Raw genomic sequence first — 18386 nt, forward strand, 5'->3', positions numbered from 1 at the left:
CGGTAAGCGCGCGGATGGCAGCGGTACCTATTGTGACTAAGGTACCTTAGGTACCGACGATATAGTCCAGGCTGCTCACAGGGCCAGAGATTTTTTTCTCTCCCCACGATGTCCTGTCCATTTAGTCCTGGACTCATTACCTAAGGTTGTACGGAGTCTGCCGAATTCTGTGGATGCGTTTGTGAGAAGCCAGCGGCTTGATGTCGTGACTCGTCCGTTCCTTTATTCGTACGTTGTCAGCTTTTTATTGTAGGGTGGTAACCCGGGGCCGTGGCTTGATTTTTATCAGGGGCCCCGTTCAGGGAACTTCCCACTGGGAAGCTAGCAAGCAAGGGCGAGCGGCTCCCAAAAGCTTATGCTCCAAGGGTGGGTTTAGACGGAGATTGGCTCGTTTCGGGTCAAATTTGAAACGATCAAGTGCCGTGTTAAAAGTCGTTCCTTCGAGATTTACGGGTTAATAACCCCTGGAGGGGCACCTCCATGAGAGTCCAGGATTCTCTTTCCACCTCACAAACTAAGGTAAGGTAGGTGCCTAGTGTATTCGTACGCATTAGGTACCGATGTACGTACGCCGTTGGTACTTAATTACCTACCTTAAGGTACTCTGTTTCCCTTTGGTTCGGCTCGGTCTACGTTGTAGATTCGTATTTTTGGTCTCATTTTTGGCGCCCTCGGTTCAGCTGTTGTCAACGGCTCCGCCCCTGGTCTTGGGCGTACAACGTATGTCAACTTATCTCACAACTTTGTTCGTTAACTAGATGCTATGAAGACGACTTGATTTCCTTGTAAGTCAGAATAAATGGTGGATAATACAATAAATAAAATAAACAAAGTGATACCAATTGCTCGTAAATATCAATTCTTCATTCTCCCTGCGCATTGTAGAGAAAACCTATGAAGTAATTACGGGGTTCGGGGTCGGCAGCGCGTAGCATGAAACGGAGTGGGAAGTCGAACGGCAGACATTCTGCCAACCACTTCTGCGAGATCGAGACCCTGGACCCACCTATGTATTGTGTAGTTTTAGCGCTGTACTGGGTACTGTCAAACCCCCATTGTGCTGACGGCTTTGGGATGTATACCTATTAAGAAGGTACGTAAAGAAGGGGAACTTGCATTAGTACATGCAGGTATTCGTACGCAACCCCCCTGCAAGTTCCATCCTCACCACCTGTACACGTAACTACCAAGATCGCGACCCATCCCACCAGCCAACCACGTTCCTACCTACAGCTGTATTTTCCCACCCACTTCGTGCCTTTTTCGTTCTTCATTCTCTCCATATTTCTCCACCGCTTCGTCTACGACCGTCTACGACCGTCAACTTAGTTTCCTTTCACAGCCAGCTGCAAGCATGCTCTGGTGTTGATCCCCACGCTCGCTTGCCCTTCTTGACATAATATCTATCATCTTCGTGCCTACCCGCCGGGTCAGATCTCGTTCTTTCTTCATACTCTCTTTTCTTGTCCCCCTTATTTACTTACACTGCTGAGAAATCCTCCTTGTAAGAGGGCCTTTCCTACCGTCAGTCGTTTCCGGAACTGGCTTGTCCGCTACAACTCGACGGAGGACGAGGTAAATCACCATTACATACACTCGCTCACGCTTGATCTCAATTCTTCTTCTTCGCCGTCACAGCACGAGAGGCTAGACTTCGCAGCTGTATCACTCCGACACCCCCAGCCCGGGATTTGGGTCTTTGGCACGCGGCCCTCGAAACAATAATACACGAGCCTCTTCCTCTGGACGACGCGGACACTCACGCTTGGTTCTCAGACCAGCCCCCCCTCCTTATTTCCACCGTTGCCATCACCTAGGCGGCTCTGATGCCTTTGTCTTCCCGAAACAGCGGCTTTGTCCAAATTCGCAGAAGCCACTCCAACGAGATGGCTCGCGACCACGAGATACCTTTGACCCAAGTCAAGAGCCACGCCAGCTCCACCGGCGCCCGCCGGCCAAATATGGGCGCCGGCGTCGCGCAGGACAGCCTGACCTCTAGCACCACCAACAACGAGAAGCATTCCCACCTCCACCGCCGCGCCGGCGCCGGCCGCCGGAGGAAGAACAGTGGACTGAGCAGGGCCGGGACGGACGGGTCAGGCAATGAGGTGTCCCTGAATGCTATGGGCCGCCTATACAAGAAGATCGTCGGAGCCTCCGTCGTCACCCGCTACCTGGTCTACATCATTCCCGTCGCCGTTCTGCTTGCCGTGCCCCTCATCGTCCTCCCCGTCCTCGGCCTCAAGGATAGGTTTGTCGTCGGCGTCGGCATCCAGCCCGAAGATGAGAGCGAACGTCGCCACGGCCCCCAGCTATTCAACATTTTCCTCTGGATCGAGATCGCCTGGCTCACCCTCTGGGTCGGCAAATTGGTCGCCTGGTTCCTCCCCCGGCTTTTCATGTTTCTCATCGGCGTTGTCAGCTCTGGCACTCGCAAGTATGCCACCGTGCTGCAGAACCTGCAGATTCCCTTGTCCCTCTTCTTTTGGGCCCTCGCGTCCTGGCTCACCTTCCGAGGCCTGTTCGGCCGCTTTGAGGACGGATTCCCCTGGGTGAGGACCCTGGGCCGCGTCCTCGGCGCCCTGTTTATCTCGTCCATTGTCTACCTCGTTGAGAAGGCCCTCGTCCAGCTCATCGGCATCTCGTACCATCAGCGGTCTTTCGCCCTCCGAATCAAGGCGTGCAAGCGTGACGTCTACCTGCTTGGTCTGCTCTACGATGCCTCCAGGAAGCTCTTCCCGATGTACTGCCCCGAGTTCGAGGAGGACGACTACATCATTGCCGATTCTGTTTTCGCCCAGACGGGCAAGAAGATCGGCACCGCTGCCACGCCTCTCAAGTTCGTCGGCAACATCGGCCGTATCGGCGACAAGGTTACAGCTGCCTTCGGCAACGTCGCGTCCGAGATTACAGGAAGACAGGTGTTCAACCCTAATTCGGCCCATTCGATCGTCATCGAGGCTCTGGAGAAGCCGAAGCCGTCGCAGGCCCTTGCCCGTCGCATTTGGATGGCCTTCGTCTGCGAGGGCAATGACGCCCTGTATCTGGAAGACGTTGAGGAGGTCCTCGGCCCCGAGAAGAAACTAGAGGCCGAAGAGGCTTTCAACGCCATCGACAGCGACATGAACGGGGACATCAGCCTCGAGGAGATCAGCCGGAAAGTAGTGGAAGTGAGCAGGGAGCGCAAGGCCATCACCGAGGGGATGAAGGACATTGGCCAAGCCCTCCGGGTCTTCGACAAGGTCCTGATGTTCGTCGTCCTGCTCATCGTCATCTTCATCTTCCTCGCTTGGTTCCAGTCTAGCTTGCTCACCACGGTTGCCACGGCCGGTACCGCCCTCCTCTCCCTTTCGTTCATCTTCGCCGTCACGGCTCAGGAGTTCCTCGGTTCTTGCATCTTCCTCTTTGTCAAGCATCCCTTCGATGTTGGCGACCGCGTCGACATTGTCGGACCCGAGAAGCAGCGCCTGGTCGTCGACAAGATCTCTCTTCTCTACTCAGTCTTTACCCGCATTGATAAGATGCAGGTTGTTCAGGTATGTGGGAGACGGGGAAAAAAAAAAACGGAAAACAGCGAGAGTGGAGCTCCCCCGTGAGGCTAATGCCAGTTTTCTTTTTTCAGGTCCCAAATATCGTACTCAACAACCTTTGGATCGAGAACATCTCGCGCAGCAAGCACATGAAAGAAGACATCACCGTCAATATCTCCTTCGATACCTCCTTCGAGGACATCGAACTTCTCCGTCATGAAATGGAGGCCTTTGTCAGATTGCCAGAGAACTCGCGCGACTTCCAGCCCGATGTGTCCATGACGGTCGATGGCGTGGGCGATCTTGACAAGCTAGTGCTCGTGGTGTCTGTCAAGCACAAGGGCAACTGGCACAACGAAGCGATCCGCGCCACCCGCCGCTCCAAGTTTATGTGCGCTCTGACGCTCGCCATGAAGAAGGTGCCCATTTTCGCCCCTGGCGGCGGCGGCGATGCGCTCGGTGGCCCTGCCAATCCTTCGTACACGGTCTCCGTCTCGGACGAGGTGGCTGCTGCAGCTCGCGAGGAGTCGGCCAATAAAAAGGATACGGCTCGCATGGTGCCGAAGCTGACACGACGGGACTCGACTGCGAGCAAGACCGGCTCGGCCAAGGAGAGGGAGGCTGCCGCGGGGCTCAACTCCGCCGAAACCCGCATCAGTGACGAGTTGGGCTACAGACTGAGCGACGCACAGCCGCTCTCGGGGGTGCGAAGCAGGACATCGGAGGACACCCGCCGTTCCCAGGATGTGCAGCGCTTGCAATTGGATCTTATGAACAGATCTAGCACGCGCGGCAAGCGCAGGGCTGGCGACACCATTTCCCTTCAGTCACCCACAACCAACCCGAACTCCCCCATCGTTCAACGGTCGCAGTCGAGGGCGCACGGTGGGCCGCCTTTCGATGAAGAGGCTCAGACGAGCGGCGACTCGCCTTATAGTGGGGCGCTCGGCGGCTACTATAATACCGCCAACCAGCCAACCGCGACTCAGACCCTGACGCCGGCTCAGGGCCAGCCCCAGCTCCAACCTTATCAGCGGGCACAACAAGGTCCCTCGCCGTTCGGGCCACCCCCTCAGGGCCCTCCCCATCCTGGTCCCCAGCGATAAGGGGGTTTGGACATGGATTGAGCCTTAATTAAGTGACTCGGCGGGGCAAACATAGTCGCGAAACCAGAAGAAGAGATGGATGGGGATTTTAGTGAGTAAAAGCAATAGTAGATAAAACCTGACCAGGAGTGCAATGCGGGGGACAATGCTGTTTGTTAATAGATACACGGGACACCAAAATTGGTTGGGTCAGGAGACGATATTCATGAAATGATAAAATATATGGAGGTTTTCCAAAAACACCGACGAAAGCGTGTATCAATTATTGACCGATCAACCGGGTAATCGCATCACAGGGATGACGAGCCTTAACTCGTCCACTTCAACACACGTGTTCAACCTCGCCAACGCCCTCCCTCGGCCCCAAGTCCGTCTTGAGAGCGCGACCGAACAGCTCAAGAAGGACCTCGAAGCAGATCTTGGAGATGGCGGGGTCATAGCGGCCCTTGCTGAGCTCGTCGCGGATGAAAGCGTGCTGGGCCCAGGCGAACTCGTAGAAGCTGAAAACGACGCCGGCGTCGCGGAGCTTGGAGCGGATGAGGTCGCGGCCGTCGGCGGGGACGTGGGTGTCGTGGACGCCGAAGATCATGGCGGCCTCGACGCCGTGGGAGGCCAGGCGCGGGAGGAGGTCGATGGTGTGGTTGCTCCCCTGGGGCGAGGTGTTCTTCGCCGAGTGCGGGCCGAGGGTGCGGCAGTGGATGTCGGTTGGGAAGTAGGAGACTACGGCGGAGATGCGGGGATCCAGCTGGTTGGGCGGAACGTGGGTTTTTTTTTAACGGGCGGTTAGTCATCTGACTTGGGTCGGGTTGGTGCGGAATGAACGGGTTCTCCCGATTTCCCCTCACTCGAGGGCAGGTCAAGAGAAAGGGGGAGAGGGGGGGAGAGGGGGGAAGAGGCGGATAGTAGAGTGACACGAAGCAAGGCACATTAAGGGAAATCATAATCGGTGAAAGACAAACAGAACAGACAGACGTACAGCCGCACGAAAAGCCAAGTGGCCGCCAAGACACATGCCGGTGCTACCGATCAGGCCCGTGCAAGTAGGCAGGCTGAGAAGGTAGTCGACAGTTCGGCGGGAGTCTTCATCGTAGGACTCGAGGGTCTGTGACGGCAGTATGGTCAGTGAACAGAGTTCTCAGGCGTAGGTAGAGTGGTATAGGGGGGGGGGGGGGGAAAAATGCTGTGAGTCGGATACCTTTTCGACCTTCCAGGCGTTACCCTTGTCAGTACCTGGGCCGTCATAGGCCAGGGCTTCGGGACCGGTGAAGTCGTGGTAGGACGAGGGCGCTGCGACAATGTAGCCTTGGCCTGCGATCTGGCGGGCAAAGCGGGCTACCGGGCCGGTGACTATGAATGGAGATGGTAAGCCATTGCATCAATTCTCTCAGCTTTTGCGTCAAATAGTTTCGGTATGGGAAGAGAATGAAGCCACGAGGGCAGATGCTGGTGTGGTGTAAGTGGTCAGAGAGGGGATTCCCTCTCGGTGAGTCGTCCTTGACCGAGATGGCGGGGTCGAACGCTCACCGAGAATTACCCCGCCATAAATCTCAAGCTTCAAATTTCAGCGCGTGAACGTACCTTGATAGATCTCGGAGAAGAGACAAACGCCGGGGAATTTCCTACGGGAGAAATTTTGAGGAATATATCACCGTCTGGAGCAGATGGGTTTCCGTTATAACTTACGCATTGGGGTAGCCAGGGATGGCAGGGTGGAAGAGGTAGATCCCTGAGAGCGATATATTTGGTTACTGAATAATGAACGGACCGAGTTGAGTTGAGATTTCAATGAAGCTTACGCATGGATCCTTCTTTCCCATCGGCCGACGTGGTCACATCTGCGTATGATTCTTGGATGAGCATCTTGTAATCTTTTGTCTGTGTTTTGCGACCTTGTTTAAGGCTGTTGGACTCGTATGGAGAACGGATTGATCGTTGCTTTGAGATTCTTATTAATAACAAGATACCAAAGTATCAACAACTCCTAGCGAGAGAGCCGGTAATCTTAGTAAGCGGTCCCGCCTCCTGGAAGCCACAATTTTAACAAATCCTGTCTACCTTAGGGATGGATACGCCTTCGAGTACTGGCCAGGGAGGTCACGATGGAAGTTACCATGCTGCTACGTCATAGAGACGAAGAGGACAGAAAAGCCCTCTGACACCCAAGATGAAGAGACCCAACTTCCCTGGCGCTCTCGGCTCAACTCCTCCAGGTGTCGTCGGGGAAAAACCTAGCCTTTTCGGTGTCTTAACCTCTCACCTCCCGCCAATGCACTCGAGCCAATGCGATTAAGATGCTTGAGAATTTTCAGGGTGCCTATAAAGAATTGCTCTGCTTTGAATATACATACACGGTGGGTGACGAGGAGCACATAATTCCTACCAAATCCATGTGAGAAGAGAATCAGCTGCTCAAGACATGCAACTGTGGTTTTATCCGTACACAGACAGGATCCGCGGACCTCGAGTTACACCGCACTTCGGGCGCTTCAGTCCGTCTGCGAAAGTACCTTCTTCAGCTTCCCCATCTCCTTCTCATACTCGTTAATCTTCCGCTGGCTCCCCTCGAGCTTGCCGAGAAGATACGAGATCCGCTCTCCCGTCTGCGAAGGTTGCTTCGGTAGAGTGCTCAATACCGCCAGCTCGCTCTCGACTCTCTCGATGGATCGGTTCTCGACCTTGGCCAGCTCTTTCAGCACCGCCAGGTCCATCTTGGCCTGTAGCACCCGGTCGGCCACCAGGATACCAAACGCGGCCTGATACATGGGCTTGCTCGCGGAAATCGTCTGCGGGCGTCCGTGCTGTGTCTTGACGGTGATGAGTTCCGCGTTCGCCAACCCCTCTAGGGCCGCTTCGCCGTCGGTGGCATCGGCCGTGGTGGACGACGCGAAGGTGTCGGACAGGAGAATCTCGTTGTAGCGGAGGCTCCGGTGGCGCGCAAGCGACTTGACGAGGTACCACGCCTGTTCGGTAGACCACGTCCGGCCGCCGGAGTCGTTCTTAGCGCTACCGAGAAAGAACATCTTGACGATCTCCGTGGCGCTCTGGCTGATGATTTCGTCGACGGCATGCCTTGGCGTCTGGCCTCCCTTGATGCGCCTGGCGAGGAATTCGAGGTCCGTCAGGCGTCCGCCGAGTTGCTCAATGCAATCGTCAAGCTCGGAGAGATTAGGCCGCGCCCATTCCTTGCCATCTCCCTCCTTCGGCCTCGACCCGTCGTCGTCGGCCTCTAACCGGCTTGCCACAAACTTCTTGGCGATATCCGGAGAGAGATCGCCCAGGGCAATCTGTCTGAAAACGCGATCGGGCAACGCCTTGGAGAGAGTCTTCGGGTACGACGTATCGCTCGTCAGGAAGATGACGTGGGCCACGTTATTCTGCACGAGCAGGGCGGCCCATTGCGCCATCTTTTCGTGCACGATGGTAGATTCGTCGCTCTTGTGGAGGAAGTTGTTGATAACCACGACCGGCCTCTTATCGGGATGGGCCTCCAAATAGGCGTCGTCGGATATGTCGGCGTCCTTGTCATCTTTCTGCCGTCCAGAAAGCGACACCTCCTTCAACGCGGCCGCCGACGTGTGTAGGATCTTGGTCACTTGCGACTCGAGTGTTTCGGAGAAGCCGGCCTTCACTCCTGTTGTACTCTGCAGAGCGAGGTCGACGAGACTGCTCATGCTGTTGGCCCAGGAGAAGACTGGGCGATATCCGACAGACTGCGCCAAATTCTTAATCGTACCGCTTTCGCCCCTGGCCTCGACAATGGGCTTGCAGTCAATGACAAGCACGTTCTTGCGCTCTTTGAGGGCCTGATCCAGAACCAGGTCCTTTTTACCAGAGCCTCGTGGACCCTGGACCACTATGAAATTGTCTGAGCTCTCCAGTAGCCATGTCTGTATTTTCTCGATGAGGTCCCGTCGATGCTTCCAGACCTCGTTGAAGCTGTCCTGCCCCGACTTGCCGTGTCCAAAAGCGAGGAGGTCCGTGGTCCGTGTCTTAAGCCATCTGTACACCTGGTTGTCCGACAAGCGGAATGTCTGTTGAATGTGTGCCTTGACAAAAAACTGCCTGATCGGGTCGAAGATGGCAACCGTAATGGCAGCGAGTAGGCCAGCCGCGACGGGAATCACTAACCTAGGATGGTTGACGATCCAATTCCAGATGCTGTGTGCCTTAACCTTCCGCTCGTACGAAAGCCGCAACTTGGTGCCGTTCTTTCCGCCACCCAGGATCTCGGTCACGAGGAACCCATGAAGACAATTCCTGGCCATAATGGCATCCCTAATAAGGGCGAAGTCTAGGTGGGCAAACTTGGGCACTACTTTTGACTCGGCCGGCTGGGAAGTGATGTCTGCAATCTTGCCGTACTTGCGAAACAGACTGTATAAATCCTCCTGAGACAATTCAACAGCCTCGCCTCCGGGATCCTTGGGAATGAACTCGACTTTGAGCCGAGATTTGGGAAACCTGTGCAAATCTTCGAGCCAGGGCATGCCCTTGACAAGTCCAGCCTTGACTCCTCGGAGTGGGTTAAACCAAGGCTTGAGAGGCGCCGACTCGAGTTTTTTGGTCAGAGACGCTGCCCTCAGATTGTCAGTCGTGCGGCGTGCCACTCATCATTTTTTTCGTCCGTGGGGACATGACGTACCCTCCAAGTCCTCTGTCTTGACTTCTGGCCCATGGCTGACTTTCACAAACGCCCCTCCGTCTTTAAGGTGTGGGAGGATCTCGGTGACCTTGATGGGGATGTCCTTCGGAATTGCCCTCTTGACAAGATTGATAGGATCCAATAACCCTAATGTCGGACTGTTGAACCTCCCGAGCATGTCGGCAATGTCCTGATGGCTCTGCCATGGCCGCTTGAAGAGGAAAGTGAGTCTGAGGGGGAAGATGTCTACATATCTCGTCAATCGTCAAGGCCCTGGCGGACGGATGATTACTTTCGTCGTCTTCGACTTACTGTCAAAAAAGAGAATGGATTCGTTCTCCTGGGAAGAAATATGACCCGACTGCTTCTCACTCGGAAGAGTGCTGTTCCAAGCTCTTGACACAGTCGTAGATCCTCCAGCCGAATCTTGCCGAGCAAATCGTCGTCTTGTCCTCTCTGTTGATAAAGAGGCTACTGCCCGGAAGGATAAAAGGGATACATTCCGGGTTGGCGCCCATGTCCTAGGCCGTAAAGCCGGACAATACGCGACGCTTCTCGGTATCATTGTGAGGCCATTGGTGATCAACTTCTCACATGGGTCGGAGGGCATGGAAAGATTGTGCAGCCTCAAACCGCGATGCCCAGTTCGTCACATGGCTATCTAAGGTATCTGGTACTTCAAGTAATTACTCCGTACCTTGGTTGAGCGTGATGAGGTCATCGTTCCTGGTCTCGAATCGATAAGATAAGGGAAGCACAGGCCGGAACCAGACCAGCCCCGCTAGACCGTCAACTGAAGGCTATTTCAATATTGCATCGCGGAAACCCCGATATCCTGATTTTTTGCATGCCAAGATGGCTCCGGTTTCTCAACACCAAGAAGAATCGTATCGTTTTGAAGATCTACATTTGCGATCGTAAGGCCAGTCGACCTGCTCACACTTTGCCCACGCTATTGCAGCACGCGTCACGATTCAAGACGATCCTAGGCAGGAATTCTTTACCTTAGATTCAACATCCTCTATCGTCAAACCCCAACTATCAACCGGTGCATTACGGCCTTTTCCCATCAGCATCTAGATTATCCATCCAAGAGAAGTCAAAATGGGCTGGCTGTGGACAACCAAATCTTCTTCCAAATCCCCTGCGCCCGACCAGTCCGCACAGAACGAGACACCGTCGCAACCATCCTCCTCTAGCCAACCCCTTTCTTCTTCGTCAAAAGCCACAGAAAACGACGTTGACCCCGAGATCCAAAAGTTCATGGCCCTCTTCCAGCCCGACGCAACAAAACCAGACAACTCTCGACCCGAAGCAGCAACCTCAACACAAACGCAACCACCCTCCTCACCCTCCGCCTCTTCCGCAACCACTTCCTCCCCCTTCTCATGGCTCCCGCTCAAACCCTCACCAACAGCCAACACCGCTCCTCCGGGCCCAGAGGACCAAGAGCCCGCGCCGACACTGAGCCCGCTCGCCGAATCCCTCCTACCCACGGAAATGTCATGCCGCCAGGCCTTCGACATGGCCTTCTACTGCCAGTCCGTCGGCGGCCAGTGGAACGCCATCTACCGCGAAGGGTCCGTCCGCTCCTGCAACGACCACTGGGCCGATTTCTGGGCCTGCATGCGCATCAAGGGCTACCAGGGCCCCCTCCGGGACGAGGCCGTCCGGGAGCACTATCGCAACAAGGAGCACGCCAAGTACGGCTCCGGTCGTCCCAGCAGCGAGGACGTCTGGGAAGCCCGCTCCGCCAAGGTCCCGCCTGGCACCGCGTTCACCACTCCTCTGGGAGAGAATAGCGTCAACGATGAGGAGTGGCAAAAGATGGAACTCGAAAGGCGTAGGCGCATCAGGCAGGAACTGGGCTATGAAGGAGACGAACGGGCATCGTAGGAAAGGGGGAAGAAATATGTACAAATATAATGTGAAAGGATTCCTTGTACAAAGTCACGCAGGAAGTCAATACTCTCGTCACTGTCTTAATATGGAAATGCAGACAAAGCAGACCGCCTCGAGTCGGAATGAAAGTGCGACTGCCAAAACGGTAAACAATGTCACTGCACTTGGGTCTAAAGGTGTATGTGTCCATCTTCCAAGTACGAGTTCATGTGACCATCCTCAATTGATATTTGGGCGGTGAAGCTCCCAAAACCGGGAGCTGGTTCTTTCTCATTAAAGTACAGCCGGAACTATAAAGCAAACCGTGCTTTTTTTCCCTTGATCGTCATCATGACCAACCATGAACGCAACATGAAAAATAACAAGAGCAAAAAGAGTCTAATCATGAAGAACCCCGTAACTGCCTCCCAACCATGAGATCCGTCATATGACTACTCTAGGAAACGATCGCCGTGTGCAATGGGGTATCAAATTAGTCGACCTCCTCGACGGTAGGGCCGTCGTCCTGGTTGGCACCGGGGCCGCCGGGGCCGCCGGCGCCGGGGAAGCCGCCAGGAGCACCGCCGGGCATGCCGCCGGGAGGAGCACCACCGGCACCGTAGAACTTCATCATGATGGGGTTGGCAATGCCCTCAAGCTCCTTCTGACGGTCCTCATACTCCTCGCGAGTGGCCTGCTGGTTGTCGTCCAGCCAGCCGACGATCTTGTCAATCTCGGTCTTGAGGGTCTCCTTGTCGGAGGCATCAAGCTTCTCCTCAACCTTGGAGTCGGCGAGGGTGTTGCGGAGCGAGTACGCGTACGACTCAAGGCCGTTCTTGGCAGCGACACGGGCGGCCTCAGCCTCATCCTCAGCCTTGTACTTCTCGGCCTCGGCAAGCATGCGCTCAATCTCCTCCTTGGACAGACGACCCTTGTCGTTGGTAATGACGATCTTGTTAGACTTGCCAGTACCCTTCTCGACGGCGGAAACGTTCATGATGCCGTTGGCGTCGAGATCGAAGGTGACCTCAATCTGGGGAACACCGCGAGGTGCGGGGGGGATACCGGTGAGCTCGAACTTGCCGAGCAGGTTGTTGTCCTTGGTGCGCTGACGCTCACCCTCGTAGACCTGGATGAGCACACCGGGCTGGTTGTCGGAGAAGGTAGAGAAGACCTCAGACTTCTTGGTGGGAATGGTGGTGTTGCGGGGGATGAGCTTGGTCATCATGCCACCAGCAGTCTCGATACCAAGAGACAGCGGGGCGACGTCGAGCAGGAGGATCTCGTTGGTGGACTTGGAGGTGGTGTCACCCGAAAGGATGGCGGCCTGGACGGCAGCGCCGTAGGCAACGGCCTCGTCGGGGTTAATGGACTTGTTGGGCTCCTTGCCATTGAAGTAGTCGGAGATGAGCTTCTGGATACGGGGGATACGGGTAGAGCCACCGACGAGGACGATCTCGTGGACCTGAGACTTGTCGATCTTGGCGTCGGTGAGGACACGGTCGACGGGCTGAATGGTAGAGCGGAAGAGGTCCTGGCAGAGCTCCTCGAAGCGGGCACGGGTGATGGAGGTGTAGAAGTCAATGCCCTCGTAGAGAGAGTCGATCTCAATAGAGGTCTGGGCAGAGGAAGACAGAGTACGCTTGGCACGCTCGCAGGCAGTGCGAAGACGGCGAAGAGCACGAGCATTGCTGGACAGGTCCTTCTTGTGCTTGCGCTTGAACTCATTGACGAAGTGGTTGACAAGGCGGTTGTCGAAGTCCTCACCACCCAAGTGAGTGTCACCAGCAGTGGACTGGGTTGATGTTAGCTTCTGCTCTTTTTACCGAACAAGAGAGGAGTGGGAGAAGAATAAGAAGAAGAAAAAACGTACCTTGACCTCGAAGATACCCTCCTCAATGGTCAGGAGCGAGACATCGAAAGTGCCACCACCAAGATCGAAAATGAGGACGTTGCGCTCGCCCTCGACCTTCTTGTCGAGACCGTAGGCAATGGCGGCGGCAGTAGGCTCGTTGATGATACGAAGGACGTTCAAGCCGGCGATGAGACCGGCGTCCTTGGTGGCCTGACGCTGAGAGTCGTTGAAGTAGGCAGGAACAGTAATGACTAGAATGTGTTAGTCTTTATCGTACATTGCGCCTCCCCGCCCCAAAATGTGTGGCTGAAAAATGAGAAAAAGCGATGAAAAAGAGGGTAGCTACTTACCAGCATTGTTGACAGGAACGCCGAGGTAGGCCTCAGCAGACTCGCGCATCTTGGTGAGGACCATGGCGCTGATCTCTTCGGGGGTGAACTGCTTGGCCTCGCCCTTAAACTCAACCTCGATGACGGGCTTGGTGTTCTTGTCGATGACCTTGAAGGGGAAGTGCTTCATGTCGGACTGAACCTCGGCGTCGTTGAACTTGCGGCCGATAAGACGCTTGGCGTCGAAGACGGTGTTGTGGGGGTTCATGGCGACCTGGTTCTTCGCGGCATCGCCGATGAGACGCTCAGAGTCGGTGAAGGCGACGAAGCTAGGGGTGGTGCGGTTACCCTGGTCATTGGCAATGATGTCGACCCGGTCATGAGAGAAAGAAGCGACGCATGAGTACGTGGTCTAAATGGCATTGCATGTTAGTCTCTGATTGAAATATGTGCAAACTTCTCGGGCCTCTGGAAGTCGAAGAGGAGGATAACTATCAGAGGAAAACCTACACCCAGGTCGATACCGACGGCGGGACCGGACATTGTGGCGGTATTGGTGGTACAGACGATGTGATGGTTCGTGTCCTTCTGGGATTCGGAGTTTAAGAAACGTTCTTCTATTTGAGATGAAGAAGGAAGAAATAAAGGGTTTTTCGGGGAGGGATAAGAGGTTGTGTGTTGAAGAAGTCAAGGAGAGAGCTTGAGTGTAAGTGGTGATTTGGCGGGGGATCGTTTTAAAAGTTTGTGGCAGCAGTACCCAACATTCTACGACGTTCTTTCCAGTTCCAGGGTTACCCCACCACCTCGTTCCAGCAGCTTCAGGGACCAATTCAAACCCCTGCAATCCTTGCTTCTTGCACTTTCGAGAAGCCACCCGAAAATTTTCGTATTGACTGGCTGGTTCTAGATGACCCCAATTGTGAGGCGAATTGACTTCCTCCTGCTCGTACTCTCTTCTACGACTTCTCAGGTCTGTTGTTGTCCCGCTGAAGCTTTGGAAATACCTCCCCGAACCTTGACATCATCCACTTCCATTGCGGGGCAACAGCTCCCCACCTTCCTTTGCTCCTTTGCTCCTTTGCTGTGAGCGAAAGACACTACCGTACCTTATTCTTCGAGCTACGACTCGTTTCCTCCAGTTACTACGGAGTACTACGGAGTACTCGGGATTACATGGCATGACCAGTTTATTGCTTTGTATCCGTACTGCTTTCCTTTCAGGTCGTCCGTACCAGTCTGTTGCCCGCTGACCCCACCGTCGTCATTCGCAGCTAAGAGCTCAGCTTCAGAGTTCTTGAATTTTCGTGGTTGCCCCTCGACTTCGTTTCTTTCCAGAATTGCCTACCTACAGTCCTCGCAAGAGCACCTAAGGTACCTATCCGTACGTGTACTTCGTGCCTCCAATACTAAGGTACAGAATACTGAGTACCCGTTCCCCCATTCCACAAAATAAGGTTCATTTGCGTTCCGAAACCATTTGTAGAACGTTCTCGCCACAGCCCGTTCTCGGGTTGCTTGGAATGGTTGGGTACCATAAGGTACACTACACGTACATACGACGCATTGGCACTACGGAGTAATAGACACCGACCAATTCCAAATTCCACTCTTGCTCTGCTACGAGGTAACTTCGTATTCTGTACTATCGTCATCGGCCCAGATAGGGGAATCTGTGGCAACCATGGATCGATCGATCGTACGGACAACGAACACGGACACGGACACGGACACGGACACGGACACCGCCGTCCTGGTTCCAAGCCGGGTGCATCATCACGTGATTTCAAGCAGACCAAGGAAAATTGAGCAAGGTGAATGCCGAGATTCGGTTCGACCTCACTGTTGAATATACCTCGCAGGCCGACGCCCCCGGTCATCCAGATGCCTTGGGGTTACTATTTCGTATACACGCCATTCTAACCAGATCCCAGACCTCCAGCTTTCTGTAATGAAACGTGCAGCTACCCTCCTCGTCCCTGGTCGTGAGAGTTGCAGCGTCCACTTCCACACCGACTCCCCCTTAGCCTCAACTCCATGCCGCGTACTCCAGGCCAATACAGTGATCCCTTTTCTCTTTACATTACTGGTTCAGGATTCAGGACAAGACCGGAACACCGATCGACTTCCCCAATGGATAAGGCCGGGTCTTGCGAAACAAGCTCGTCCAACTGGCCCTTTGCAAAACCATAGGTGTATGATCACAAAAATCACCATGTCCGCCCATCCAAAATGAACAAAACACTACTCTGCCATCTCGGGGGACTTCTGTATCCCACACTTTGAAATGGGTTCACAATAGGACGCGTGGGGGAAGCGTTATGAGGCTTGCGTCAAATCCCCCGTGCGGTCTGCTCTGGGCTCAGGCTCGGCAACCACCACTTCACTCCCTTGAGAGAAGAAAAGACGTGCTGGTTGATCGTAGTCGTTCTGGATATTGTAATAGTTGCCTGTAATGCGCCGGTACTCGTCAGTGCTGTTGTAGGGACCAAAAAAAAAAAAAAAAAAAAAAAGAAGGAAAGAAAAGGGGGAACCCCCGATGAAATGCAATCCGTGTCTCACCTCGCGGAACATTCCAAAACCCGCCTGCGCTGATCCTAAACTGGGTTTCGTTGACCGTGACGAGCACCTTGCCGTAGTGCACGAAGAAGGTCATCTGGTTCTTACGCGAGTTCTTGGGCTTCTTTTCCGTACCGGGCGGCAAGTCGACGACGCCCGCGCCGAAGAAGGGGAGACTGAGCAGCTTGGCAAAGCGGAACGTCGCGTCGCGAATCTCGCGCGTCTGGATGGCGTTGGCCGCAATGGCAATCTCGCTCTGCTCGAACGCCACCGGCTCGTCCGGCGCCGGCGGGTTGAACTCGTAGTCCGGGTCCCAGATGACGGCCTCGCCCTCGATGCGGCCTTGGTCCAGCTCCCACGGTTCGGGTTCCTCGCGTTCCTCGCGTTCCTCGGCCTCCTCTTTTCTGCGTCGCTGGGAATCAGAAGAAGTCTTGGTCTTCTTCTTCGGTTGCGACCGCTTCTTCGCCGGCGCGGCCTCCTCCTCTTCCACGCGCACAATCTCCTTGACGCTGGGGAGCAGGAACTTGGAGTGGTGCTTGCTCCTGTTCGTCGAGACCGCGTCTTCCCATACGTCGTCCTCGTCGTGCACGACGTGCTCGTTTTTCCAGTATGCCAACGGACGGTATGACTGGCGGCCAGACCGTGTGCGGATAACATCGTTACTGCGTTGTAAAGAGACCAGCCCTCGGACCCTCGGCAGAGGTGGACCTTTTTGCACTTTGCCCATGATCGAATCGTCTCCAACGTCTGACTGTCCCAGTTTGCGTTTGCGCTTTATCGCATTCGCCGGCTCTTTGGCCTGGGAACCAGCGCCTTGCGTTGCCTCAGCTGCGGACGTCTTCGACTGCGTACCCTTGGATTTCCCTTGCCGATCTGGGTTGGAAGTTTTATCCTCTGTGCGTTGTCGTTTTGACGACCGGCTTTCCACCTGCTCCTGCTCCTGCTCCTTTTGTTCTTCCCGTTCTTCTTCTGGCTGTTCTTCCTGCACCCTTTGCACCTTCTGGCTCTTTTGGGTCTTCTGGGCCTTCTGAGCCTTCTGGGCCTCCTGGGCCTTCTGCGCTTCAACATCATCTTTATCCCGCTCTTCACCGGCTGGTTCGTGCGGTCGACGACGCTTGGTCCCTTGTTGTAACTCGGACACGTTCTTTTCGGTGCCCTTGGCCTGCGATTTCTTGGCAGGCCGACCTTTTCGGGGAACGACGGGCTGAGGGGGTTCTGGTTCAGACTCAGACGTCCCTCCTTCAACCATAGATTCTTCCCGAACGGCAGAAGGCGCCTTAGTCTTTGCCTGCGAGGCTGCCTTTGCTGGCCGGCCCCTCTTTTTCGGTCGACTCGCAGCTACAGGTTCTGGCTCGGGCTCGGGCTCGGGTGACTCGGCGTCTTCGACATCGGGTCCTTCGGCCTCTGGCCTTTGGTCGACATCGACCATTTGAAGTGATTCATCAACCACCTCCATTTCCGCACTAGCATCTTGTTGTTGTTGCTGTTGTTGTTGGCCGCGCAGGATTGTTTCCTCTTCGTCGTCCTCCTCCTCCTCCCCCTCATCTGGGCTCGTGGACCTTGTGGCTGAATTAGCGGCATTTGCCTTATTGCCACGCGTACCGTGGGGCCGCGACCCGTTCGTTTTCGCACCGTAGTCCAGCCTGCGCGCCACAGGTGTACTCTCTGATGGGGACTCGGTATCGACGACGGATCCGCGAGCTGGTGACGAGGAGCGACCGATGTGAGGGTTTCGGAGAGCGGGCGATTGAAAGTTGGTCTTTCGCGGGGAAGTGCCTCGGGGCAGCAACCTATGCGCACCCTTCATGACCGACATGGGACCTGGGCCTGCGTCTGTTTCGGGGGTGGAACGAGTGAGGATTAGTAACTCCGGCGCATCATCTAAAGAAAGCACGTAGAAAGGACGTGGGAACAGCGTACCCGACTCAATTTCCATATCTTGCTCTCCACGCGTCACGTCATCATCGGAGCCGCCGTTCTGATCCTGCTTCTCGGGTGACGAGAAGAGGCCGTCGATGGGTGCCATGCCATGTTCGTCGCGTTCACCAGTATCCGGTAGTCCAATGCCAGTTTTCCTGCACCATCCATACGAGTTAGACTGAATCGCGCGCCGTAAAATAGACCGTGTCCGATCGCGACATACCGTCCTACGACACCGAGCTCGCGATACTCGCTAGCTGCTTGCTCTTTCCGCCTGCCCCCGGCGCGTGGAGCCATGGCAAATGTTGGGTGGCGCAAGCTGCCGAGCTTCGAAACCGCGTGGGAAATTTAACACCGGAAAAATCGTTCGTTACCGTGTCGGTTACCGATGCCTTTGAAAGTTTTCCGAAGCCGGGGGTTTCCCACGATTTTCTGTATTCTGAACGTACTTGAATAAGGTAGTGGACAGGTAGTGTTTTGGGGGTGGGTGGAAGCTGAAGCTCTACCGTCGTGGCTAATGATGCCCATATTCCACTGTAATTGGGGGGCTTTGTCAGTGGCAGTCGC

At 55.0% G+C, this 18386-nt stretch overlaps 6 protein-coding genes across 6 annotated transcripts; 2 read left to right on the top strand and 4 right to left on the bottom strand.

Annotated features, from left to right (window-relative positions):
• Positions 1-933: 933 nt before the first annotated feature.
• Positions 934-4636, top strand: SODALDRAFT_355784 (hypothetical protein; the record flags this gene model as incomplete). Its single annotated transcript, XM_028613857.1, has 5 exons — positions 934-1010; positions 1131-1319; positions 1530-1695; positions 1818-3536; positions 3623-4636. 5 exons carry the CDS (start codon positions 934-936, stop codon positions 4634-4636), a joined length of 3165 nt encoding a protein of 1054 aa, XP_028471372.1.
• Positions 4637-4958: 322 nt separating this feature from the next.
• SODALDRAFT_305678 (alpha/beta-hydrolase) lies at positions 4959-6560 on the bottom strand (the record flags this gene model as incomplete). Its single annotated transcript, XM_028609017.1, has 6 exons — positions 6433-6560; positions 6320-6362; positions 6215-6255; positions 5832-5983; positions 5613-5738; positions 4959-5381 (listed from the first exon to the last, which is right to left on the bottom strand). The coding sequence occupies exons 1-6, from the start codon at positions 6494-6496 to the stop codon at positions 4959-4961; spliced, it is 849 nt and encodes a 282-aa protein (XP_028471373.1). The 5' UTR covers positions 6497-6560.
• A 347-nt stretch (positions 6561-6907) lies between these two features.
• On the bottom strand, positions 6908-9915 carry SODALDRAFT_305682 (RNA12 protein). The gene is made up of 3 exons (XM_028609018.1): positions 9591-9915; positions 9279-9524; positions 6908-9209 (listed from the first exon to the last, which is right to left on the bottom strand). Exons 1-3 carry the CDS (start codon positions 9886-9888, stop codon positions 7123-7125), a joined length of 2631 nt encoding a protein of 876 aa, XP_028471374.1. The 5' UTR covers positions 9889-9915; the 3' UTR covers positions 6908-7122.
• A 293-nt stretch (positions 9916-10208) lies between these two features.
• Positions 10209-11174, top strand: SODALDRAFT_375727 (hypothetical protein; the record flags this gene model as incomplete). Its single annotated transcript, XM_028614765.1, has 1 exon — positions 10209-11174. Exon 1 carries the CDS (start codon positions 10383-10385, stop codon positions 11172-11174), a length of 792 nt encoding a protein of 263 aa, XP_028471375.1. The 5' UTR covers positions 10209-10382.
• Positions 11175-11652: 478 nt separating this feature from the next.
• SODALDRAFT_319994 (hsp70-like protein) lies at positions 11653-13886 on the bottom strand (the record flags this gene model as incomplete). Its single annotated transcript, XM_028609493.1, has 4 exons — positions 11653-12954; positions 13033-13265; positions 13365-13755; positions 13854-13886. The coding sequence occupies 4 exons, from the start codon at positions 13884-13886 to the stop codon at positions 11653-11655; spliced, it is 1959 nt and encodes a 652-aa protein (XP_028471376.1).
• Positions 13887-15161: 1275 nt separating this feature from the next.
• On the bottom strand, positions 15162-18327 carry SODALDRAFT_348256 (hypothetical protein). The gene is made up of 4 exons (XM_028613354.1): positions 18043-18327; positions 17820-17974; positions 15903-17732; positions 15162-15790 (listed from the first exon to the last, which is right to left on the bottom strand). Exons 1-4 carry the CDS (start codon positions 18114-18116, stop codon positions 15660-15662), a joined length of 2190 nt encoding a protein of 729 aa, XP_028471377.1. The 5' UTR covers positions 18117-18327; the 3' UTR covers positions 15162-15659.
• Positions 18328-18386: the final 59 nt, after the last annotated feature.

This window comes from Sodiomyces alkalinus (genome assembly GCF_003711515.1).
Source record: "Sodiomyces alkalinus F11 unplaced genomic scaffold SODALscaffold_1, whole genome shotgun sequence".
Taxonomy (NCBI): domain Eukaryota; kingdom Fungi; phylum Ascomycota; class Sordariomycetes; order Glomerellales; family Plectosphaerellaceae; genus Sodiomyces; species Sodiomyces alkalinus.